The 26,679-nt window shown below is 43.2% G+C and overlaps 1 protein-coding gene across 7 annotated transcripts in view; it reads left to right on the top strand.

Moving 5' to 3' along the window:
• The window catches only part of CDK14 (cyclin dependent kinase 14), a 664,341-nt gene that overhangs the window by 475,468 nt on the left and 162,194 nt on the right, over window positions 1–26,679 (top strand). For 6 of the 7 annotated variants that reach the window (XM_070369889.1, XM_070369886.1, XM_070369885.1 and 3 more), the window contains one exon: window positions 4,711–4,774. In XM_070369889.1, the coding sequence (XP_070225990.1) occupies window positions 4,711–4,774 (64 nt within the window). Of the gene's footprint in view, window positions 1–4,710; window positions 4,775–5,343; window positions 5,610–26,679 lie in introns of those variants that run through there. The other variant, XM_070369892.1, reaches the window with a different exon arrangement.

The raw sequence follows: 26,679 nt of genomic DNA, 5'->3' as shown, positions 1-26,679 counted from the left end.
GATTGGAATGAAAACCTTTTTCTAGTCCTGTGGCCACTGCTGAGTTTTCCAGATTTGCTAACATATTGAGTGCAACACTTTCACAGCATCATCTCTCAGGATTTGGAATAGCTCAACTGGAATTCCATCACCTCCACTAGCTTTGTTCATAGTGATGCTTCATAAGCACCACTTGACTTTGCATTTCAGGATGTCTGGCTCTAGATGAGTGATCACACCATCATGATTATCTGGGTCATGAAGATCTTTTTTGTACCATTCTTCTGTGTATTCTTGCTACCTCTTCTTAATATCTTGTGCTTCTGTTAGGTCCATACCATTTCTGTCCTTTATTGAGCCCATCTTTGCATGAAATGTTCCCTTGGTATCTCTAATTTTCTTGAAGAGATCTCTAGTCTTTCCCATTCTGTTGTTTTCTTCTATTTCTTTGCATTGATCGCTGAGGAAGGCTTTCTTATCTCTCCTTGCTATTCTTTGGAACTCTGCATTCAAATGGGTATAATCTTTCCTTTTCTCCTTTGCTTTTCGCTTCTCTTCTTTTCACAGCTATTTGTAAGGCCTCCGGAGACAGCCATTTTGACTCTTTGCATTTCTTTTTCTTGGTGATGGTCTTGATTCCTGTCTCCTGTACAATGTCACGAACCTCTGTCCAAAGTTCATCAGGCACTCTGTTTATCAGATTTAGTCCCTATGAATATTAGTGTTAATTAGTGCTTGCAAGAATTGTATTGTCTGATCCCCCAAACCCAGTGTTTCAAGAGGAATGGAATACCTGTGTCTAACCCTAATTCGTCAGAGCAGGAAGCAGTGAGTGCAGCTCCCCTTTGCCATCACAGCCTTTGTGTGCATGCATGTTAAGTCGCTTCATTCATGTCTGACTCTTTGCGACCCCATGGACTGTAGCCCTCCAGGCTCCTCTGTCCGTGGGATTCTCCAGGCAAGAATGCTGGAGTGAATTGCCATGCCCTCCTCCAGAGGATATCACCAACCCAGGCATTGAACCCAGCTCTCCCACACTGAAGGTGAATTCTTTACCGTCTGAGCCACCAGCGAAGCCCATCACAGCCCTTACCCCCTAGAAAATCAATGCATGAATAGTCAGAACTCTGTGTTTCCTTACCTCCTAGTAGAACCTGCTAATCCCCAGAGATGAAGTGAGTAGGCATCATTTCCTCCCATGATGTCTGCCACATCTCCAGTTTTGCCAGCTTCTGCCTTTATATCTTCCCCTTCCTAACTCATTTGGTTGTCCATATTGGCCTATCATAGTTTTGAGTTACACATTTGGCACTGTCTCCCCAGATCAGGGGATCCCTATGGAAAAAGTGGGTGGGCTGGTTTCTGCCCCATTGCCCAGACCTCCTTGACCTGACCCGTTTTCTAAGACTGCTTTGAATAGCATCTAATTCTTACGTAGTGCTTACCGCATGCCAGGGCGTGTTCTGCCACAGGTGATGAAGTTGCTGTTATTGTTGTAGTCACGCGTTCCGGGAAACAAACTCATTCAGAATGCTGCAGATAATGGAGTGCTGTTTATTACACCAGCGGGTCCAAGGCAGAGTCTTCTCTTAGCTAAGGACCCCAACCAGTATTTGTGAAAACCTTATATACCCTAAGTGTACGTTCCCAAACCCACCCCCCAAATTCCCTGAAACTAGTCTGAACAAAGGAAAAAGAAAGATATAATCAAAGTTAACCCATGATTCATATGCCTTAAGCCTAGGTGGTTAACAGTGGACAGTTATCGGTCAGCCTGTGGTCATACCCCAATAAGCATAATAGAATGTATGATTCTATTCGGTTACACAGATAATTAGGGTATTCTTTTAGGCAATGGACAGTCTAGGCAGGAGCCCTGGGGCTCTTCCTTCTGGGGACCTGGTTTTCCCGTTGGTTGTCGTTTCCATAGATACTGGGCATATAGCTCAAAGTCCACAGTCCGGCCCAAGATGGAGTCCTGCTTTCCAGACAGAGCCTGTTCTGTCTGTTTCCTCCTTCATTATCACCCCGGTTTACAAAGCAGGAAATTGAAGCTCTGTGAGGTCCCATGGCTAGCAAGGAGGGGATTGAAGGGGTCAGTTCTGTCTCCATAATCTGAGATCCTAAACCTTTCAGCTTCACTGCTCTCCATCAGTGATCTACCATGATCACTGAGTGTAATAGCTATGGATGGTGGAACTCAAAATTCAAAAAGAGCATGCCCAGTTACAGATGAACCGCAACCGCCTTTTAATGACTTTGACCAAATCAAACACTGTGGGTGAGAAATGGAATTTTTCCTGCCATATCAGTAAACAAGGATGTCAGAGTCATCAGCAATTACTGCCACCTTGGAAGGTGAGCTGGTGAGCCCTGAGGGAACTCAGGATGGAAGGAATACTTGCCTTCTGGCATCCATCTGACTGCAGCCACTCCCTACAGGGAGCCCTGAGGAAATTCAGGATATGAAAACACAGGATTCTGGCCCCAGATCGCTGAGATGCATATGAAAGGAATGATTTCAGGGAGCCCAGACTCTTGTATCTTCCTATACAGAGAAATGGAGAAGGCAATGGCAACCCACTCCAGTACTCTTGCCTGGAAAATCCCATGGATGGAGGAGCCTGGTAGGCTACAATCCACGGGGTTGCAAAGAGTCAGATATGACTGAGCGACTTCACTTTCACTTTTCACTTTCATGCATTGGAGAAGGAAATGGCAACCCACTCCAGTGTTCTTGCCTGGAGAATCCCAAGGACAGCGGAGCCTGGTGGGCTGCCGTCTATAGGGTCACACAGAGTCGGACACGACTGAAGCGACTTAGCAGCAGCAGCAGCATACAGAGAAAAGCACTAAATTCCTTAACTTGGGATATTTGGTTTTCTTTAATTTGCAAAAAAAACAAAAACTTTTGAAGTTCAGACTCCTTGACTTTTGTTGTAAAACTTCTACATAACCTGACTCTTCCCCCAGCATCCCCTTGTCTCCTTGGAGCAGTCCTCTCAGGCTCACTTGAGATGCTGTCTCCTGGGCTTGAAGTCCTAAAAATTCCACCAAATAAAACGTAATTCTCAACTTTCATGTTGTGAATATTTATTAAGTGGACGTGGGGATAGAAAAGTAGACGGTCGACTAAAAGGATGCGCAACTTGAGAGCCACACGTTAAGTTTTATTCGGGACAAAATGAGGACAAAACCAGCCCAGGAGGCAGCACCTCTGATGGCTCTGAGAGACCGCTCCAAGGAGGCAGTGGGGGAAGGTCAGTATATGAGGTTCTGGTGAAGGGGGAGCTCAATGCAATCAAGCGCTTACTGTACAAGAGGTTTTCTGCCAGTCACCAGGAGCTGACATCACCGTGAAGGGATTTAGTGATTTTTCTAGATATGAAGAGATGTAAGGATTGGGATTATGAATTCAGTTCCTGAAAATACCCAACTATCTAAAGCCCTGTCCCAGCAGATTCCCTGGAGCACAGAGTGCCTCACTCCACCCTGAACTCCTTCAGGGGTGTTGAAGGTCAACAGCCACAGCACAGGGTTCAGTCTCCACAGAGGCAGATGGCAGACGCCCTTGTTGTTCAGTCACTGGCAGTGCTCTTGTGCTGTGCTGTATACTTAGTCGTTCAGTGGTGTCTGACTCTTTTCGACCCCATGGACTACAGTGCTCCAGGCTCCTCCATCCATGGGATTCTCCAAGCAGGAATACTGGAGTGGGTTGCCATGCCCTCCTCCAGGGGATGTTCCCAATCCAGGGATTGAACCCTGGTGTCCCACATTGCAGGTAGATTCTTTACCATCTGAGCCACCAGGGAAGCTTGGCAAATGCCAATTTGTAGTTGACCATGGATGGAGAAGGCAATGGCACCCCACTCCAGTACTCTTGCCTGGAAAATCTCATGGATGGAGGAGCCTGGTGGGCTGCAGTCCATGGGGTCGCGAAGAGTCGGACATGACTGAGCGACTTCACTTTCACTTTTCACTTTCATGCATTGGAGAAGGAAATGGCAACCCACTCCAGTGTTCTTGCCTGGAAAATCCCAGGGATGGGGGAGCCTGGTGGGCTGCCGTCTATGGGGTCACACAGAGTCGGACACGACTGAAGCGACTTAGCAGCAGCAGCAGCAGCAGCATGGGGAAAGAAACTGAAAGTGTGGAAAGGAAAAGATAGTATAGGGAGAACAGTATTTGGGGGTGAGGAAACTGTGTCACAAGACTAAAGCTGTTAACTATAACAAATAGGGCGGCCAGTGGAGAATGTAAGCGTCCTAAGCTGTCTGTCCTGTTTCCTTGAAACATTCTGCTGCCCAGAGAGCAGATGTGGGGGAAGAAGTTACAGAATTCTTAGCACTGTTAAATGATGACATGTCTGATACTGCCGTGAAGGACAAAAGCCCTTGAAAGAGTCATGAGGGGCACATACATACTTTATTCAGGTCTGTGAAGATGGCAGCTCATCCTTTGCGTCCCAGGCCTACTTCTTAAGTTTGGAGTTGATAAAACAGCAGATTTAACTTGCCTTACCGCATTTAGCTGCATTTGTTAAAACACAGACATTCGACTCGGGTGGCTCTTTAGCTGTTTTTCCTGAAATAAAATACCTGGCACACAATAACGGAAAAAAAAAAAGAATCAAGAGTTTCATCATATGCAGTGTATTGTTTTCTACACTGGAGAATCTTGAGTGCTTTGGAAATAATAAGTCTGTCTCCACAATTTCCTGCTCTCCACTAGGTTCTTGGAACGCCCAATGAGGACACATGGCCCGGAGTTCACTCCTTACCACATTTTAAGCCAGGTATGTTTCACTGATTACAAACAACTGACTGCTTCTGACATGCGAACAGTGAATGTGTAGATGTGCCCCCTGAGGCTAATGTCTTACCTGGAAAATTCTGGTTACGTTGGCCACTGTGTACTCTACCTCTTACTAGAGTTGTTTCGTCTTCACGGTTTATTTGTTGGTGAAAACAGACTGAACGACATCCCCCATCAGTGTTTCACTGTATGTTTTTTGTTTGATTTCACTGGCTAATCTTGAAGTGACCTCTCATTTCATCATCAGTTAGACTAGCTTCCATGTCTGTAAAAAAATAAACTTTAAATCTAGCTGCTATAATCCATCTGTGCGATTTCTAGTAATAATACTAAAAAAGTGTTAAATTGGAAAAAGTAAAAATCATATTTGATTTATGTTTAAAAACTCTAGTAACACACAGTCAATTAATTTGAGTTTAGACATAGAAAATGTTCTATATGTCCAGTATTCCACTTAAAAAGAAAATGTTAAAATATTTACAGCCTGAACCAGAAAATCAGAGAAAATGTGAAACTTTTAAAATGCTGTCAGTTTTTTCTTACCAGCAGGTGGCAGTCAAGAAACTTCCAGTTTCAATAATGACACTCAGAAGACTTTCAAAATGGTCTATGTAATTTTTATAGGCGAATGAAAGCTTTAGAATTGGAAAGTTAATAAAAAATATGTGGGATGAATTATTGTAAAGTATACTTTTGTTTTTATTTTCTTGGTTAAAAAACATGAATTATAAAATGCAGAAAGTTAACGTTGTTAGTCGCTCAGTTGTGTCCGACTCTGCGATTCTTTGACGGACTGTAACCCGCCAGATTCCTCTGTCCATGGAATTCTCCAGGAGAGAATACTGGTGTGGAGTACCATTTCCTTCTCCAGGGTATCTTCCCAACCCAGGTATCAAACTCGGATCTCCTGTGTAGCTGGGAGAGTCTTTACTGTCTGAGCCATTGGGGAAGCCCTACCATTAAATTACTGAAAGGAATTTTATGGAAGATCTAATGGTCTATTGCTTTATGAGGGAAAGAGCTATGAATAATCACTGTTACAGGAGTCAAGTACATTCCTTTTCTCCCCTTCCTCTCTTCTGGGAGACCATCAGGAATTAACTATCAATCCCAAAGAATGACTGAGGTGGGAAACTATTTTTTACTCTTAATATTTCTCTTCTGAAGGTATACAGTGTGCTGAGAATTCTTTTATCTTCTTTGGCTGCCCCAAGGACTCTTTGTACTTTTACTGAATATTTTAAATAACCTCTGTGTCCTGAAAGACTATAGAAAGTTACCAATTGAAGGTGGATTTCTCTTTCTTTAACTGAGCAAGAAGCATTCTCTAACTGCTTTTATGGCATTTACATGAGAACAGAGCTCTTAATAAATATTCCAAGTGTGGGCTCTTGAAGAAGGCTAGCTTCCTTGTGTTAATATCTAAAACCTTAAGTCCTAGGGAAATAAAACAGAGAATATGAAAAGAGTTGAAATGAATAAAGTTAGATGCAGAAAGGAACAATTAAGATAGTCAATTGGTCTCCCGAGTGTCTGGACTAGAAAACATGGAATAAGTGGTTTATTTTGGTGTGAATAGGTTTATCTTTGTCAACAGCATACAAAAGCACTTATTAAATGTGTTCTGGGAAAGTATTATGATGTGATGAAAATTGAACTAACAGTTTGAGAACTTCATGAGATTAAGGACACTGACTAGTACATATTTTGGTTCAATAAATGTCTGTTGCCCTGAATTATATTAAACGTTTAAGCGTTATTTATGTGACTCTGATGATAGACATATATAAATTCAGGTATATGTATACACATACACACACATATATATATGTTTAAGTTATTAATTTTGTGTATGAGTGTAACCACAGATATATAAAAGGTAATGGGGGATTTCCCTGGTGGTCCAGTGGTTGAGAATTCTGGTCCCAGAGGATCCCACAGGCCTCCAGGCAGCTAAACCCCTGCACCACAACTGCCGAGCCTGCACACGCTACAGCCCAGGCCCCGCAGCAAGAGAGGCCATCGCAACGAGAAGCCTGAGCTCCACGACTGGAGAAAGCCTGGGGGCACAGCAACAAAGACCCAGGACAGCCAAAAATAAATAAATAAAATTAAGAAGAAGAAGGAAAAACAAGTAATGGGGATCCAGAAGAATAATGTGTTTAGATGTGCATAAGGTACGGATGCTGACAAGCAAAAAACAGCTCCACCTAATGCTTAGGGCTTGTGGGTGAGTAGATGTGGCAGATGTACTCCCTTGGGTGGAGTCAGGGAGAGACGAAATAAGAGACTGAGACAAAGGGCGTCTTCTGAGACCATCAGGGGAGTCCTGGGGAAGGAGTTTCATATTCCCAGAGGGGAAATGCTAGTCCTAGGGCCTACCTGCCCCACCCCACGTTCCCCCTCCGCATTCTGTCCCCAAAGAGTGCCTCAGTAAGTCTCAGGGATGATGAGAACGTCTGAGCCTTGAAGACATACTTTGTTTTGCTTTGTTTGATAGACTTTCTTTTTTAGAGCAGATTTCGGTTCATAGCAAAACTGAGCAGAAGGGGCAGAGACTTCCGGTATACCCCCTGCCCTGACGCATGTGCAGCCCCCCCATTTATCAGTGTCCCCCACAGCTGGTACATTTGTTACAGTCTGATGAACCTCCACTGAGACATCATTATCCTCAGTGTGCACAGATTACATTAGGGTGTATTCTTGGCATGGTGCACTCTCTGGGTCTGTGCGTGCATGTGCTGAGTTGTATCCAACTCTTTGAAAACCTCATGGATTAGCCCGCCAGGCTCCTCTGTCCATGGAATTTTCCAGGCAAGAATATTGCAGTGGGTTGCCATTTCCTCCTCCCGGGGTTCTTCTCAACCCAGGGATTGAACCTATGTCTCCTGCATTGGCAGGCAGACTGTTTACCCCTGAGTCACCTGGGAATCCTCTAATGACTTGTGGCCACCACTGTGGTGTCATACAGAGTAGCTTCACTGCCCTAAGGATCCTCTGTGTTCTGCTTCTTTACCCCTCCCTCTCCGCTCACCCCTGGCAACCCCTGATCTTTTTACTATCTTCATAGTGGTGCCTTTTCCAGAATGTCATGTAACTGTAATTATACAGGATGTTGCCTTTTCAGATTGGCTGCCTTCATTTACTATATGCCTTTAAGGTCCGTCCAGATCTTTTCCTGGCTTGAGAGCTCATTTCTTTTTAGCACTGAATAATACCCCATTATCTGGATGCACCCCTGCTTAAGTAGTCATTCACCTACTGAAGGACATCTTGATTGTTCAGGTTTTGGCACTTATGAATAGAAATGCTATAAACATCCCTCCACAGGTTCTCTTTCTTCTTCGTCTTCTTTTTTTAAAGTAAATCAAGTTTATTTTCTAAAAGGAAAAATTAAAAACCCCTCAATGGCATTGATTTTTAAATTGGTAGAAAGTCGTTATGCTGTTTCATAATAGACCAAGAGGTATAAGATGTAACAGGATAAACACTTTCCAGATTACTTTAGTTCGTTTTCCCCTATTAAAAATAATGTTTATAGGTCTGTCTAACCTGTGAAAACAATTTCAGTCTAACTACATGAAATCGTTCCAGAAACACCGATGGGCCCTTTGGACATCCAGAGACTGGGCTGGCTGAAATTGTTATCCAGTTCTGTGCAGGGTTTCTGGTGGACATGTCCACGGGTTCTCTTCTCTTCCCTCCTCTGTCCTGCTCTGTCCTCTGTCCCTTCCCATGGCCCTGCTCACTCCTAGCTGAGCCTTGACATAGTTCTTCTGTTGTTTTTATTTATTTATTCCTAGTTAGTTATTTCAAAGACTTTATCTTTTAGAGCTGTTTTAGATTCACAGCAAGATTGGCCATAAGGGACAGAGATTTCCCATATATTCCCTGCCCTCATGTGTGTATAGCATAAAGAATTTTTAGGGCAGTAAAACTACTCTGTGTGATACTATAATGGTGGATACACGTTTACGTATGTTTTTCAAATCCAAAGAAAGTACAACATCAAGAGTGAACCTGAATATAACTTGGGTGGTAGTGATGTGTCGATGTAGGTTAATCAGTTGTTAACAGATGGACCACTCCAGTAGGGAATGTTGATAATGGGGAAGCTAAGCCTGCCTAGTTTTCATGTGGACATATGTTTTCAGCTCCTTTGGGTAGATACCAAGGAGTGTAATTACTAGGTTGGACATCCTTTGCCCAGGTTTTGAATAGATAATAAGTTTAAGCAACTCACAATATCTAACAGTATTATAAAGGAACACAGTGCAAGGCCTCCCACCCCTTTCTGCCCCCTGCCCCCTTCCCCAGAACCACTGCCCCCGCGATAAGCCCCCATTTCGTTAGTTTCCCTTATATTTCTTTCATGTATGTAAATGTAAGAAATTGTGAATATCTGGTTTTGTATTTCCCGTATTAAACACGATTTGGGGTCTTGCTCTTCTCATGAATGCATTCTATAGGTCCTTTCCTGTCACCATATAGAGGAGGTCACTGGTGGCCCTCTCTTCCTGCAGCCACATAGCTTTACACTGGGTGGATTTAACCTGTCCCTGGGCTTCCCAGGTGGCTCAGCAGTAAAGAATCCACCTGCCACTGCAGGAGCCACAGGAGATGCGGGTTCGATTCCTGGGACAGGAAGATCCTCTGTTGTAGGAAATGGCAACCCACTCCAGTATTCTTACCTGGAGAATCCTAGCTACAGTCCATGGAGTCACAAAGAGTCAGACACAACTGAGCCACTGACCAGGCACGAACCTGTCCCTACTTGTGGATGTTTGGGTTGTTTCCAGTGTTTTGCTATTGTAAATTATTGCAACCCTGTACATATATACTCATAAATACGCACATTGCATGTATGCAAATTTTTCTGAAGGATAAATGACCAGAAGTAGGGTTCAAGAATTAATAACTGTACACTGACCATTGAACAACATGGGTTTGAGCTGTATGGGTCCAATATACATGCATTTTTTCCATTAATACACTCTGCAGTATGGTTGGTTGACTTGGGGAGGTACCACACAGGTATCAGAGGCAGCCTGTAAATTGTAGGCATATTTTCAACTGCACAGAGGGTCGGCGCCCCTTACTCCTTTGTTGTTCAAGGGTCAGCTGTATACAATGACAATTTTGAACACTTCTGTGAAATTGTTGTCCAAAGTTCAGTTCAGTTCAGTCGCTCAGTCATGTCCAACTCTGTGACCCCATGAACTGTAACACACCAGGCCTCCCTGTCTATCACCAACTTCCGGAGTTGACCCAAACTCATGTCCATTGTGTCGGTGATGCCATCCAGGCATCTCGTCCTCTGTTGTCCCCTTCTCCTCCTGCCCTCAATCTTTCCCAGCATCAGGGTCTTTTCAAATGAGTCAGCTCTTCACATCAGGTGGCCAAAATATTGGAGCTTCAGCTTCAAAATCAGTCCTTTAGGATGGACTGGTTGGATCTCCTTGCAGTCCAAGGAACTCTCAAGAGTCTTCTCCAACACCACAGTTCAAAAGCATCAATTCTTTGGCACTCAGCTTTGTTTATAGTCCAACTTTCACATCCATACATGACTACTGGAAAAACCAGAGCCTTGACCAGATGGACCTTTGTTGACAAAGTAATGTCAACAAAGCTTTTTAATATGCTGACAAATTTTAATGTTTTTTAAATTTTTAATTTAATTTAATTTAAATTTTAAAATTTTAATGTTGACAAAGCTTTTTAATGTGCTGTCTAGGTTGGTCATAACTTTCCTTCCAAGGAGTAAGCGTCTTTTAATTTCATGGCTGCAGTCACCATCTGCAGTGATTTGGGAGCCCCCAAAAATAAAGTCAGCCACTGTTTCCACTGTTTCCCCATCTATTTGCCATGAAGTGATGGGACCAGATGCCATGATCTTAGTTTTCTGAATGTTGAGCTTTAAGCCAACTTTTTCACTCTCCTCTTTCACTTTCATCAAGAGGCTCTTTAGTTCTTCACTTTCTGCCATAAGGGTGGTGTCATCTGCATATCTGAGGTTATTGGTATTTCTCCTGGCAATCTTGATTCTAGCTTGTGCTTCTTCCAGCCCAGCGTTTCTCATGATGTACTCTGCATATAAGTTTAATAAGGAGGGTGACAATATACAGCCTTGATGGACTCCTTTTCCTATTTGGAACTAGTCTGTTATTCCATTTCCAGTTCTAACTGTTGTCCAAAGGGATGGTACCATTTGACTGTTATGAGCAATGCATGAGAACTTCTTCACTCCACGGGGTATAGTCAGACTTTTTGATTTTGCCTGTTAGCTGACAAAAAAGTTTTTAATATAGTTTTAATTTGCATGGGTTGAGCATCTTTTCATATTTTTCAGGATCTCTTGTGTTTCCTTTTCTGTGACCAGCTAATCACTTTTGCCCAATTTACAGTTGAGTTATGTGTCCTTTGTCATTTTCTTAATTAATTTCTAGGAATTGTTTATATATTAGAGAAAGTATCCCTTTTTCTGTAAAAAGCTTTTGTATCTCTGGAATTTTTTAAATGATTGTTTCTAACTTTTAACCAATTTTTAAAATAATCCTCATTCACATATCTTACTAGATTTGTATAAATTGTTTTGTCTCAAGAGAAAAGAAATCTGTGTGACTTAGAACAGTACAGTCATTATATTTTTTAAAAAGACCAATTGCTATTATTGATAGATATACGTACAAATTTTTACATATTTTTACATAAATTGGAAAAACCAATTTGTATTTTCAAATGGATTGTTTCATGACTGTCATCTGGATCATGAATAAAGCTTAAAAGCTGAGTCTCTTGAATGTAGCATCTGCTCATTTAATTCCTAATAGGTCTTTTAAAAAATTCATTGATTCATAGTTTATTTCTATAGAATAAGTTAAACTTATTTATTAATGCAACAATATGTGCTGAGCACCATTTGTATGGTTAGCAAGTGGGAAGATTGCAGTGAACAAAACACATAAGACCCTGGTAGGTGGGAGAGATGTATGGTAAGTAAAGTAGATTATGAAGTGGGAGACAGTATACAGAGGGAAACAGAACAACAATGGGTGCAGACAGTTGCAGGGAAGGGAGTGACTTACACTTTTAAATTGTAAACAGAATCAAGGCAGTCATCACTGAAAGGATAATGACTGACTGAGGGGCAGGAAGAGAGAGAAGCAGGCAGGTATTTGAAGGAAGAACTTTCCGGAGAGAACAGCAAGTGCAAAGGTCCTGGGGTGGGAAGGAGGGCGGTGGAAAATGAGGTCAGAGGCAATAGCACTGGGGCAGGTCATAAAGAACCTTGAGGGCCTACTAGGAGACCTTCACCCTTTACTCTGAGCAAGACAGAAAACACAGGGCCATTTTGTACAGGATGGTGCATGACCTGGGTTACATGATGGTAAAATCATATCACACTGGGTCTTGTGCTGAGATTGGCGGCCCATGCAGAATCGGGGAGGTCAGTTAGGAGACCATGATGGAGTCTAGGGGGGAGATGAGGAAATGTGCGTGAATAAGATGGTCTTACTTTCTCAACTGCTCCATTTTAGCTCAGAGCTTAACACGTTTTCCCTTGGAAAGTAGGGCCAAAGTGAAGGAACATTTTGAGAACAATTGTTAAGATATTGAAGGAACAGTTAGATAACAGTTGGGATTTATTCTTTAGTATTTAGCATGAATGTGTCCTCCTCTGCCCTTATATTTATGCAAACACAAAATTCCTTTACCTGTGGTCTCCATAGCAACCAGGCAGCGGGGACAGGCCACAGCTGCAGAAAATAAATAAATATACGTAACACACAGGGGCACATGTGCACACACACGTGCGTGTGTTACATGTAATAAGGAGTCCAACCTTGGAGCTTTCATCATTCGCTTCTCTTTAAATTTCTCTCTAAAGAATTGGGAAGTGAGTCTGTCTTCTTTGAACCTGACTGCCTTCTCATTTCTTTTCCCTCAGCCTCAAGTTCTGTGGTTTATGATCTCCAAATGAGAGGTCTCTCCATATATGAAGTTAACCCTAAAAATGCATGCCAGTATATAGTAGGTATAGACAAATACTGTTTGATTCCACTTGTATGAGGTACCTGCTGCTGCTGCTGTTTAGTCCCTAAGTCGAGTCTGACTCTTTTGCAACCCCATGGACTGTAGCCCACCAGGCTCCTCTGTCTGTGGGATTCTCCAGGCAAAAGTACTGGAGTGGGTTGCCATGTCCTCCCCCAGGGGATCTTCCCGACCCAGGGATTGAACCTGCATCTCTTGCTTGGCAGGCGGCTGTGCCACTGCACCGCCTGGGAAACCCTCCATTTGTACAAGGTACCCGAAATAATCAAATGCATAGAGTCAGAAAGTACACCGGCAGTGCCAGGGGCAGGGAGGGGGAATGGGGGCTTAGTGTTTAATGGGGCCAGAGTTTCAGTTTAGGAAGGTAGAAAATTTAAGAAGTGGATGCTGTTGAAGGCTGCATTAGTGCCACTGAAATGTACACTTAAAGGTGGTTAAAAGAGTGTGTTTTATATTATAATTATTTTATATTTACAAAATATAAATACAAAATATTTATATTTTACCACAATAATAAAAAAAAGAGGTCTCTCCCTCTCTGCCTCTCCCTTCAGTCCTCTCTATGTTTCTCTCCCCCTCCACCTTCCCCCACCTCTCGTACCAGAGTGGCTCCTCTGTCACCATCTCCAGGATGCTTGCTGTGGATCAGCCTCGGAGGTGTGAGGTGACACTCTGGTATTCTTAGCGCTACATTCTGTCACCTTTGATGAGATTCATCACCAGCCAAACCTCATTGTCTATCAAAAGTAAGAGTCCATCGCAAAATGACCACATTTGCCCTTTCGCTTAGTTCACCGTGACTCCCTCCCAGCATGCTTTTGCGTAATGCCCTCTGCTCCATTTCCTTCTGGGACAAGAAGAGTCTTCCCCATCTGGGTCCCAGGACCACTCTGTCCTGCCTGCTTTACATCAGCAGAGGCCACATGACTCATACACCTCTGATGAAGTGATGCTTGGAATTTTGGGATATAAGACAGAGCATTAACATTTTTAAAACACATCTTGTGTATGTTTTGGAGGGATTGATTGGATTTTGTAGAATTGTGGGGCTTCCCAGGTGGCTCAGTGGTAAAGAATCTACCAGCAATGCAGGAGACACAGATTCGACCCCTGAGTCAGGAAGATCCCCTGGAGTAGAAAATGGCAACCTGCTCCAGTATTCTTGGCTGGGAAATCCCTGGACAAAGGAGTCTGGCGGGCTATAGTCCAGGGTGTCACAAAGAGCTGCACTCAACTGAGCTGGAACACTGCCTATCTGAAGATAAAGCTAGGATGCTGGACGTCCTGCCTTGTGTGAGGCAAGCCCACATTTGCCTCACATGACCTGCCAGTCTATAGGGAACAGGCCTGAGAATTGTGGTAATCCCAGATCAGGGCAGAATATAGGTTCTATAGGCAGATTATAGGCATTTGAGGTTCTCCAGACAGGTAGAATCAGGGTGAGGGATTGAGAATTCTGAAAAGATTTTGCAGTTCCCTGCTGTCAAGGAAAACTGCGGGACTCCTTGAGCTGGGAGTGAAAGCGGTGTTTTGGTTGTGCCTTAACTATTGGAGCAAGCTGAACATTACAGCGGAAAGAAATTCCATGGGGCATCTCGCCCTGCTCAGTCTTTCGTCAGGCAAGGAGCCGAGGTCAGAGATATTAAAGGACTTCCCCAAATCACTGTCAGGTGGAAGTAGATCCCAGGAGATCTCAGCCTGGATTTCAATTCAGTGCTCTTTTTTTGCAGAATGAACCATGGGGGATCATGCTTCTGCATCTATATTGTAATTTCTCATTGACTTTCTTCTAATGGACAGTTTCTTGACAATTAGGCTAACAAGAAAATAGCCAGAAAAAAAAAAAAAATAGAAAGATCTGATTTCTGTATTTAGAAGCCACAAACATCACTTTTGTATGAAATAGTTTGGGCCCCAAATAACATGTAGAGTCCATATATGATACTTGTATTCATCTCTTAAATGCTTCCAACACAGGGGGCATTCAGCAACTATTTAATGACCAGTTGTTATTCAGGAGTTTAGAAAAGGAAGCCACTGTAAAATTCAGGGAGAGAAAAATGTTCCTAGACCAGAAGCAATTCAAAATGATGAAATTAGACTGAAATAATTCTATTTTCCTGAATCAAGCAAGGAAACAGAGAATTTCTAAAGCAATTGTACTATTCTGAAGAGAAAGTTATCTAATCCAAGAAGCAGCTTGAGGAAAGTTTGTGAAAGTCTGCAAGAATTTCTTGCAGTGAATGCAGTAAGATAAAAAAAAAAAAAAAAAAAGAATTAGCTGTTGGAAGCAAATTGCAAGATGATAATATTTTAAACATTCTGTGCCCAAAACTAAGCCCACAGACATACTGACCTTGAAGGCAACAGGCAAGTTTGGATTTAGTTGTACTCAGATTCTGTAATGAGGTAAAAAACTTGTCAGTCCTGCCTATTCACAGGCCGAACTGAAGTCCCCAAACTAAATCGATCCAGACTTCTTAATTCCAGAGGGAAGATGTAAATTACTTCAGGAATAGATACCATGATGATAACACCTTATATTTATGTTGTATTTTAATCAATACTACTTACAAAACATTTCAACATATTATCTCATTTGGTATTTAGAATAACTGAGTGGTTATCATGTTACTTGCTAAGTTACCCTTGGTGGTGGTGGTGGTTTAGTCTCTCAGTCGTGTCCTACTCTTAGTGACCCCATGGACTGTAGCCCACCAGGCTCCGCCATCCATGGAATTTTCCAGACAAGAATACTGGAGTGGGTTGCCGTTTCCTTCTCCAGGGGATCTTCCCAGGGGTCGAACCGAGTCTCCGGCAGCTCTTGCGTTGACAGGTGGAATCCTTTCCCAGTTGAACCACCGGGCAAATTACCTGCTAACGTTACCCTCCATAAGTATGGGTATCTTCTCTGAAACTTGTGCTTCCAATAAATTGTCAACTCCAAACTCCCTCTGTGGATGTTTAGTTTTAAATGTCCAGTCCTTGGTACCTGTTATGGGAACTGCTCAGTTTCATGATTTGCAGCCCAGAGATCTGAAGCCTAAGCCTTTGTTCCCCTCAGGACTTTCCCCTGGTCTTTAAAAAGGTGATGGGAAAGCTGCAAGCAGTAGAAATTGTTCAGTGGGATGTTCAGTGCAGGGAGGCTGAGAGGAGGGCAGTTTCCTGACAGGATGTTGGCCTGCAGAGACCACGCCTGCTGTTAGGGCACAGCTGTGGACATGCGGGGTCATCTTCCTTACTTTTCTCGAAGCTTCCCATCCACTCCCTCCAGCTCACAGAAGTCCTCTGGCGGTTAAATGAGATCATCCATTTTTACATTCTGTTTACCACCTTTTACATACTTACTTTTAAGAAGATTTGAACTAATATAAAGGTGCTTTTAAATTGTTAAGAGCATGTATCTACAAATTAGGATTGTACCATGTATATTGTGTCCTCTACCAGGTATTTCCTTTCCCACTTTATGCTTTTCCTCAAGAATCCCTCTTTATGTCTTTTTTTTTTTTTTTTGAGTGATTGATAGCAAATGTAACAGTCATGGGTTATGTCTAAATATTCAAGGGTGTAACTATGTGACGGTTATAAAGATTGACTTGAAAGATTCTTCTGCAAATCTATAGCCATCATCTCAGATTTTTTATTAATCTGTTTATTATCCATTTTTGGCTGCGCTGGGTCTTCGTTGCTGCCTACGCTCAGGCTTTCTCTGCTTGTGGCGAGCAGCGGCTACTCTGCAGTTGTGGTGGGCAGCCTTCTCACTGTGGTGCCTTCTCTGGTGGGGCTTGTGGGTTCAGTAGATGTGGCATATGGGCTTAGTGGCCCCATGGGCATGTGAAACCTTCCGAGACTTGGGATCAAACCTGTGTCCCCCAAACCTGCATTGGCAGCCAGATTCTTAACCACTGAGCCACCAGGGAAGTCCTATCTCAGATTTTATTGCTAAAACCTTGTGGGTCTGCCTGCCCTAAGGCTCAGGACATTTAAAGCTGTCTCCCTGCACCATCGACCACCACCTTTTTCAATTCTGTGCTTCCTCATCCCAGTAAATGCCACTACAGTCCCACAGTGAAAAAGCCAGTTAATTAGTATATTTATGGGGTACATGAACTTTACAGAGCAGAGGAAGTTAAACAGTGTTAAACGTGACCAGAAGGGTACACTGTCTGGACATTCGGACTTTCTGATCCTGGCCCTCGTGCTGTGAGTCACAGGCGGCTGCGAGCAGGGGAGAAAATGCTGGAGCCAAGAGCTCACATTTCAATCAGCAAGAGCCAGATGCTCCAGACACTCTCATGTACTCGGATTCTTAACAAGTGCTCCCTGGGTGCCAGGCAGCCTTGGAGGTGCCGAAGACACAGTTGCGAACAAAGCAGATAAGCCCGTGGTTTATGAGGCGTCCGTGCCAGAGGGGAGACAGGTAGTAGACGAATTACAAGTCAGCGCGAATGGAGCAGCGGGGGTGGGTTCCTGACGGCCAAGGTGAAGAGCTAGGATTTTTACTCGAAGTGCAAAAGGAATCAGTGAAGGGTTTTTGAGCAGAGGAGGAAACTGATATTGTATATTTTCTGAAGGACCTGCTGGCTACAAAAAGTCACGAACCTGTTTCAGAGATGGAAAGGGGCTTCATCTCAAGTGTGAACTCTTCTTGATTGATAGTTTCTGCCCACGACTCTGGGCTGAGAAAGGTGCATAATAGCAAATCCAGGCTCAGGGAGTAATTATTTTCACACCAGTTATCTTATGGACTCTGTGGGAGAGGGAGAGGGTGGGAAGATTTGGGAGAATGACAGTGAAACATGTAAAATATCATGTAAGAAACGAGTTGCCAGTCCAGGTTCAATGCACGATACTGGATGCTTGGGGCTAGTGCACTGGGACGACCCAGAGGGATGGTATGGGGAGGCAGGAGGGAGGAGGGTTCAGGATGGGGAACACATGTATACCTGTGGCGGATTCATTTTGATATTTGGCAAAACTAATACAATTATGTAAAGTTTTAAAATAAAATAAAATTTAAAAAAAAAAAAAAAAGTGATGCCATAGACATGGGCTGTAGGCTTTTCCCCATAGGTCTGTTTATAACTGACCAAGGATTTGATATGCAGAAAAAAAAAAAAGTCATACATATGGCCAACACTATAAAATAAAAATTTTAAATAGCCAAAAATCATGATAATTACTGAAAATGTAAACTAATAATTCAGCTCTTCCCGCACAGGCAAACCTGTTGGGGGGAGATATCTTTATAAATTGTAGAAATTCATTTCAGTGCAAGGAAGGGTCTGTCTATACAGACTTTCTGGGTATCTGCTTGAAGAATTTCCCATTTATCTTCACTAGGGGGCATCCATAATGAGGGAGACAAACATTGTCCAGGAAATGCCAGAGAAAATATAGTGAGATTACATGTAGTGAAATTCTTCTGATAATAATTGTGTGCATGCATGCTCAGTCACTTCAGTCATGTCTGACTCTTCTTGACTCCTTGGACTGTAACCCACCAGGCTCCTCTGTCCCTGCAATTCTCCAGGCAAGAATAATGGAGTGGATTGCCATGCCCTCCTCCATCTCCCCGAGCAAGGATCAAACCTGAGTCTCTTATATCTCCTGCAATGGCACTTTACCACTAATGCCACCTGGGAAACCCCTTGATAATGACTATGGAACAATAACTCTTTTGCTAATGTAGAGGTGGAAGGAAAAGAGCTTGTTTGTTTTTTTTATTTAAGATTTTCGGTTCAGTTCAGTTCAGTCACTCAGTCGTGTCCGACTCTTTGCGACCCCATGAACTGCAGCACGCCAGGCCTCCCTGTCCATCACCAACTCCCAGAGTTCACTCAGACTCACGGCCATCGAGTCAGTGATGCCATCTAGACATCTCATCCTCTGTCATCCCCTTCTCCTCCTGCCCCCAATCCCTCCCAGCATCAGAGTCTTTTCCAATGAGTCAACTCTTCGCATGAAGTGGCCAAAGTACTACAGTTTCAGCTTTAGCATCATTCCTTCCAAAGAAATCCCAGGGCTGATCTCCTTCAGAATGGACTGGTTCGATCTCCTTTCAGTCCAAGGGACTCTCAAGAGTCTTCTCCAACACCACAGTTCAAAAGCATCAATTCTTCGGCACTCAGCTTTCTTTACAGTCCCACTCTCACATCCATACATGACCACTGGAAAAACCATAGCCTTGACTAGACAGACCTTTGTTGGCAAAATAATGTCTCTGCTTTTCAATATGCTATCTAGGTTGGTCATAAATTCTCTTCCAAGCAGTAAGCGTCTTTTAACTTCATGGCTGCAGTCACCATCTGCAGTGATTTTGGAGCCCCCCAAAATAAGTCTGACACTGTTTCCACTGTTTCCCCATCTATTTGCCATGAAGTGATGGGACCAGATGCCATGATCTTCGTTTTCCGAATGTTGAGTTTTAAGCCAACATTTTCACTGTCCTCTTTCACCTTCATCAAGAGGCTTTTTAGTTCCTCTTCACTTTCTGCCATAAGGGTGGTGTCATCTGCATATCTGAAGTTATTGATATTTCTCCCGGCAATCTTGATTCCAGCTTGTGCTTCCTCCAGCCCAGCGTTTCTCATGATGTACTCTGCATAGAAGTTAAATAAGGAGGGTGACAATATACAGCCTTGACGTACTCCTTTTCCTATTTGGAATCAGTCTGCTGTTCCATGTCCAGTTCTAATGGTTGCTTCCTGATCTGCATACAGATTTCTCAAGAGGCAGGTCAGGAGGTCAGGTATTCCCATCTCTTTCAGAATTTTCCACAGTTTATTGTGATCCACACAGTCAAAGGCTTTAGCATAGTCAATAAAGCAGAAATAGATGTCTTTCTGGAACTCTCTTGCTTTTTCCATGATCCAGCAGATGTTGGCAATTTGATCTCTGGTTCCTCTGCCTTTTCTAAAACCAGCTTCAACAACTGGAAGTTCATGGTTCATGTATTGCTGAAGCCTGGCTTGGAGAATTTTGAGCATTACTTTACTAGCGTGTGAGATGAGTGCAATTGTGCGGTAGTTTGAGCATTCTTTGGCATTGCCTTTCTTTGGGATTGGAATGAAAACTGACCTTTTCCAGTCCTGTGGCCACTGCTGAGTTTTCCAAATTTGCTGGCATATTGAGTGCAGCACTTTCACAGCATCATCTCTCAGGATTTGGAATAGCTCAACTGGAATTCCATCACCTCCACTAGCTTTGTCCATAGTGATTCTAAGGCCCACTTGACTTCACAGTCCAGGATGTCTGGCTCTAGGTCAGTGATCACACCATCGTGATTATCTGGGTCATGAAGATCTTTTTTGTACAGGTCTTCTGTGTATTCTTGCCATCTCTTCTTAATATCTTCTGCTTCTGTTAGGTCCATACCATTTCTGTCCTTTATCGAGCCCATCTTTGCATGAAATGTTCCTTTGGTATCTCTGATTTTCTTGAAGAGATCTCTAGTCTTTCCCATTCTGTTGTTTTCCTCTATTTCTTTGCATTGATCACTGAGGAAGGCTTTCTTATCTCTTCTTGCTATTCTTAGGAACTCTGCATTCAGATGCTTATATCTTTCCTTTGCCCCTTTGCTTTTTGCTTCTCTGCTTTTCAAAGCTATTTGTAAGGCCTCCCCAGACAGCCATTTTGCTTTTTTGCATTTCTTTTCCATGGGGATGGTCTTGATCCCTGTCTCCTGTACAATGTCATGAACCTCATTCCATAGCTCATCAGGCACTCTATCTATCAGATCTAGGCCCTTAAATCTATTTCTCACTTCCACTGTATAATCATAACGGATTTGATTTAGGTCATATCTGAATGGTCTAGTGGTTTTCCCTACTTTCTTCAATTTAAGTCTGAATTTGGCAATAAGGAGTTCATGGTCTGAGCCACAGTCAGCTCCTGGTCTTGTTTTTGCTGACTGTATAGAGCTTCTCCATCTTTGGCTGCAAAGAATATAATCAATCTGATTTTGGTGTTGACCATCTCGTGATGTCCATGTATAGAGTCTTCTCTTGTGTTGTTGGAAGAGGGTGTTTGCTATGACCAGTGCATTTTCTTGGCAAAACTCTATTAGTCTTTGCCCTGCTTCATTCCGTATTCCAAGGCCAAATTTGCCTGTTACTCCAGCTGTTTCTTGACTTCCTACTTTTGCATTCCAGTCCCCTATAATGAAAAGGACATCTTTTTGGGGTGTTAGTTCTAAAAGATCTTGTAGGTCTCCATAGAACCGTTCAACTTCAGCTTCTTCAGCGTTACTGTTTGGGGCATAGACTTGGATTACCATGATATTGAATGGTTTGCCTTGGAAACGAACAGAGATCATTCTGTCGTTTTTGAGATTGCATCCAAGTACTGCATTTCGGACTCTTTTGTTGACCGTGATGGCCACTCCATTTCTTCTGAGGGATTCCTGCCCGCAGTAGTAGATATAATGGTCATCTGAGTTAAATTGACCCATTCCAGTCCATTTCAGTTCGCTGATTCCTAGAATGTCGACATTCACTCTTGCCATCTCTTGTTTGACCACTTCCAATTTGCCTTGATTCATGGACCTGACATTCCAGGTTCCTACGCAATATTGCTCTTTACAGCATCAGACCTTGCTTCTATCACCAGTCACATCCACAGCTGGGTATTGTTTTTGCTTTGGCTCCATCCCTTCATTCTTTCTGGAGTTATTTCTCCACTGATCTCCAGTAGCATATTGGGCACCTACTGACCTGGGGAGTTTCTCTTTCAGTATCCTATGCACAGCCTCCCCCCTTATCAAGATCCCCGACCAGGGTGGTGCATTTGTTCAGCTGATAAACCTACATCATTATACCTCGGAGTTCATGATTGAGGGTTTTGCTTTTGGTGCTGTATATTATGTGGGTTTGGACAGATGTATCAGGACACATGTTTACCATGCAGAGTAATTTCACACTCTTGAAACAATCCTGTGTCCTCCCCTCATTCATCCCTTCCTCCCCACTAGCCCCTGGCAACCAGTGATCTTTTTATCGTCTCTAGTTTTTTGCCTTTTCCAGAAGGTCTTATAGTTGGAAGTGTGCATGTTTTTTAACTGCTAGTTAAAGGAACTTCGATCCGCTGGTGCTGCTGTCAGCATTGTGCATTGCTGAGGTCAAACTTCAAGTCTCTTCCAATGGAGACATACAGAGATGTCATGGTGTCATGGCTGCGAGCCTTGACTCCACATCCAGACCACCTGGGTTCAGATCCCAGCTCTGCTGCTTGTGAGCTATGTGACACAGACAAGGTGCCCAGTGTCTCAGTGCCTCGGTTTCTCTGTGTGTCAAATGAAGAAGATCTTATCCCCTCGCCCACAGTGTTGTTATGTGGACTAAATCAAGTTGCAGACCAATAGGACACAGGACATGTGTGCTAAATATCAAATAGGAGGCTTGGATCACCCAGCTCTTTGGTAACAAGCGATAAACCAGGAGCTGAATCCTGGTTCAGCCTCTGCCACTTGCCTGTATCATGACCTCAGGCAACTCAACCTTTCTAACCTCAGTTTAGTCATTGGTAGAAAGAAGTGATCAGACCACAGTATGTCCCCTACATACGAACGCATTCTATTCGGAGAGTGTGTTCTAAATCCAATTTGTTCATGAAGCCCAACAAAGTTAGCCTAGGTACCAAGCTAACACAATCGGATATAGAGTACTGTACTGTTATAGGTTTATAAGACTTTTCACATAAATAATACATAAAAAGCAAACAATAATGAAAACATTTTTAATCTTAGACTATAATACCTTGAAAAGTACAGTAGTGCAGTATACAACAGCTGACATACAGGGGCTGCCATCGAGTGAACAGGCAGGAAGACTGACTGGAGGAAGGGGAGGAGGGGGAGGCGGTGGGGCTGAAGGACTGTCAGCAGGAGGAGACGGGGCAAGCTGCAGCTTCACTCACACCTGACATCCCTTGCTGCAGCCAGACACACATTCATATCTTTGAAAGTTCGCACCTTGAAGGTTCATATGTAGGGGACCTGCGGTACTGATGGCTCACATTTCCCCTCAAAGGTGCCGTCTTCCTGATCTCCTTCTCCCTGTGGAGAGTTTGCATGGAGGCATGGTGGGGATGCATGGAGACCGAGACACAAAATCTTTCTTCTCCTTTCTTCTCTGGGAGCTATAAGGATTCCATCTCATTGGTGACTAGTACACTTTGTGATAAATGCCCAACAGATTAAACTGGCAAGAGAAGTGTCCTGTAAGTTTTAGGTTGAGAAAGGTGTGGCTGGTGTGAAGACCTCAGCTGGGAATATGCACACACAAACCCATATCTGTATGTTTATCTGTTAGGAAAACCAAATGCCATAGGAAGTAAGAATGTTTAACGAATAGAGTAGATGTTTGTTTCTAGAAGTTGCTCAGAGATTGTTCTTTTTTTCTCCGTTTAATTAATTTATGTATCTGGGCTGTGCTGGGTCTTCACTGCTCTGTGCAGGGTTTTCTCCAGCTGCGGTGTGCAGTTTTCTCCTTGTGGAGGCTTCTCTTGTGTTGTGGAGCTCAGGCTTTAGTAGTTGCAGAGCATGAGCTCAGTACTTGAGGCTCCGGGGCTGTAGAGCACAGTCTCAATTGTCGTGGCACACGGGCTTAGTTGCTGTGCAGCATGTGGGATCTTCCTGGGCCAGGGATCGAACCCCTGTCTCCTGCATTTGCAGGTGGATTCTTTACCACTGAGTCACCAGGGAAGCCCAGAGATTGCTCTCTGAAAACACACACTGTTGGTAATGAAAGGATGATTTGCTGCAGCCAGGTCACGGCAGGACGTTTCAGTCCCCTGTTTCCAGGACTGAAGATGGCTACTCGGCCTTTGCAGGAAACCCCTCTGGGTTTTGCAACAGGGCAGTATGATTCTGTTCTGAGTTAACGTGTCACATCAGAGCCTCTCGCTGGTAACGCTGGGGCTGTGTCAGATCACAGCCAGTATATATTTGGGGGATAGCAAGTGTTTTAAAGCTGTGAGTTGCAGTTGTGCAGACACACGAACTTTTCTAAAATGCCTTTTTGGATTACTGTGCTTTTTTGGAACTGAGACATCTAAAAATCCCTGTATTTTGGAACAAGTGTAACCCTCTCTGGGATAGACTCTCATCTGCCTGCTTGAATGCCTGTTCAGTCCCTCAGGTGTGTCCGATTCTTGGCGACCCTGCGGACTGTAGCCCACCAGGCCCCTCTGTCCATGGGATTCTCCAGGCAAGAACACTGGAGTGGGCTGCCGAGCCCTCCTCCAGGGGATCTTCCCCAGGGATCAAACCCAGGTCTCCTGAGTCTCTTATATTGGCAGGCAGATTCTTTACCACTGAGCCACTTGGGAAGCCCCAAACTCTCATCTGTTATGCATGAACTCTTACTTCCGGTCTGAGGACTATAGATATTTTAGATCCAACTTTTCTATATCTTGGCCAGAATATCAGCTGAAACATTGACCACTGGCTTGGTTTTCCTAATAACTATAAGAAAGTCAATTTTGCATACAGATTCTTTTGAACGCCTGTAAATAGAATTTTCTCCTATGGATGGCCCCTTGACGCTGGCTTCCATGAGTCACTGTAGGCTGTGGATGACCTTGTAGGTTTTGTGCGCTGATTTCCCAGAGTGCCTGGCAAACAGTATGTACATGAGAAGTATTTGTAGAGCGAGTGAGAGAATGAGGACTACTCATGTCTTCTAAAGGATTCATGGCTATAATCTGCCACATAAGCAATTAGAGGGATAGTTGGGAACATCAGAGAGTGATCCGTGACTTTGTTTACTGTTCATCCTTGCAGAGGACTGGACCCTTTTTGCTCCACTGAAACTGTCTTGAGACAGGCATCAGGTTCAATACCTGAGCCAGATGATAGCTCGGCCACAGCTCTTGGCTTCAGTCGTTACTACTTTCTGACAGGCTCAGGAGGCAAGACTAAATGCATTTGTTAAAATGCAAAATAACCCTAACGAATGGAAATTTTGAATAGATGAATATATGGTTTAGAGGCATTCATTATAAAGTACATCTAACATTTCCTAGGGCATTTTGGACGTACTCATTTTTATATTGATTTACAGTTATTCCAGGATATTATTTAAAAATTCACTGCTATTAAATCCAAAAAAAGAAAGAGAAGTGTTCTTAAAAATCCTGGATTAGCCTTCCAAGTCCCTTGAACATTATTGGAGTTTTTAGTTGGTTGGTTTTTTGACTACTTATTTATAAGTTTTCCCATTGTTGAAGTTAAAACCATAGCGGTGTCTTATGAGATCCAAAAAATACGCTGGTGAGAAGGACATACGGAAAATAAAAATTAAAAGTACCCTCCTAGAGTATACAGTATGTACATATAAGCAAATGGGAAAATTCCAGTTTAGGTTTTATTTGTTTTCTCACTGCCTCAAGGCATTCAGGTTTAGTTCTTTTTCTTCCCCTTGCTCTTTGCTCTCTTATTTTTAATTAAATTAAATTTTTTATTTAGAGCATACTTGCTTTACAATGTTGTGTTAGTTTCTGCTGTACAGCAACATGATTTGACCATATGTTTACGTATATACCTTCCCTCTTGAGGCTCCTTCCCACCGCCTCCCATTTCACCCCTCGAGGTCATCACAGGGCGCCGAGGTCATCACAGGGCGCCAAGGGCATCACAGGGCGCCGAGGGCATCACACGGCACCAAGCTGAGCTCACTGGGCTATACGGCAGTTTCCCACTAGCTATCTGTTTTGCACATGGGAGTGTATATATGTCAGTGCGACTCTCTGAATTCATCCCACCCTCTCCTTCCTACCCTATGTCCACAAGTCCATTCTTTATGTCTGCATCTCAGATGTAGCTCTTTTAAGCTGGGAAAGTTCAGAATGTATAGCATTGTTCACCAGTATTTTCCCATGAAATTGCAGCGAATCACTGCCTATAAGCATGGCGGTGTGAGCAAAACCTTTCCAGCCTCTGTCCCCCACCCCCATCACATCGCAGAACAAGCTATTTCTTCTCTCTGAGCTCTCCTCCCTGGCTCCCTGCTGGGTGCAACCATCCTCTGCCGTCCCTGCAATAAGAGGAGAAGGTGAAAATCAGCCTGCAGGTTTAAATTAATTGCACTTCTCAGTTACACTATGAGTTAGCCAGTGCTTTAAATCACCGCATTCTAAACTTCTAGTTTAAACATAATTGAAAAGAGAAAGCTGGCGTTAAAGTAGTGACAGAATAAACCTAACTAAAGGAGAACAGTGTGAGGCACTCCTAATCAAATACTGGAATAATCTGAAAATCGTGCATAAGCAGTTGACTGTTTTATTAAATACACCTCTTCCTGATTTGGGACACTAATTTAAGCCCCTTTTTGTTTTCAAAACTTACCTAGTGAATTAGGTTGCTTTCATGCTAATGGAACATTATTTTTACTTATGATGCAATTGTTTTCAAAATAGAATTTAAAACGTCTAATTCTAAACGTTATCAGAAAATGTTGGAAATAGCTCTGTTTGAAATTGTGTGCTTTGACAGTTAAGATCTGAACGATGTTAATGCAAGAGATCAGGTCTTGTGTGTTCCCGGCACTAGCTTCAGATATTTGAGTTTATCCTGTCTTCATTTGGAAAAGAAAACAGATGCAGTTAGTGGCGCTGCCTCTGGGCTCCCAGGGGACTGTGTCCATATCCACAGTGAAGCACTTTTCACCCTGTGTTGGTAATTCTGTATTTACTCTGCTGGGCCACCGAATTATAAGCAGAATGTCCTCATTTCTGTGTGCCCGTGGTGCATGGAGTGCCTGGCGTACGAGCCAGTGGCAGGTGACATTTGCTAGAAGAATTTAGAATTTGACGTCCCTTGTATGTGGAATCTAA

The sequence above is a fragment of the Bos mutus genome, chromosome 4 (assembly GCF_027580195.1).
Source record: "Bos mutus isolate GX-2022 chromosome 4, NWIPB_WYAK_1.1, whole genome shotgun sequence".
NCBI classification, from domain to species: domain Eukaryota; kingdom Metazoa; phylum Chordata; class Mammalia; order Artiodactyla; family Bovidae; genus Bos; species Bos mutus.
Note: the sequence above shows the minus strand (reverse complement) of the source record. Positions and strands in the feature narration are given on the sequence as shown.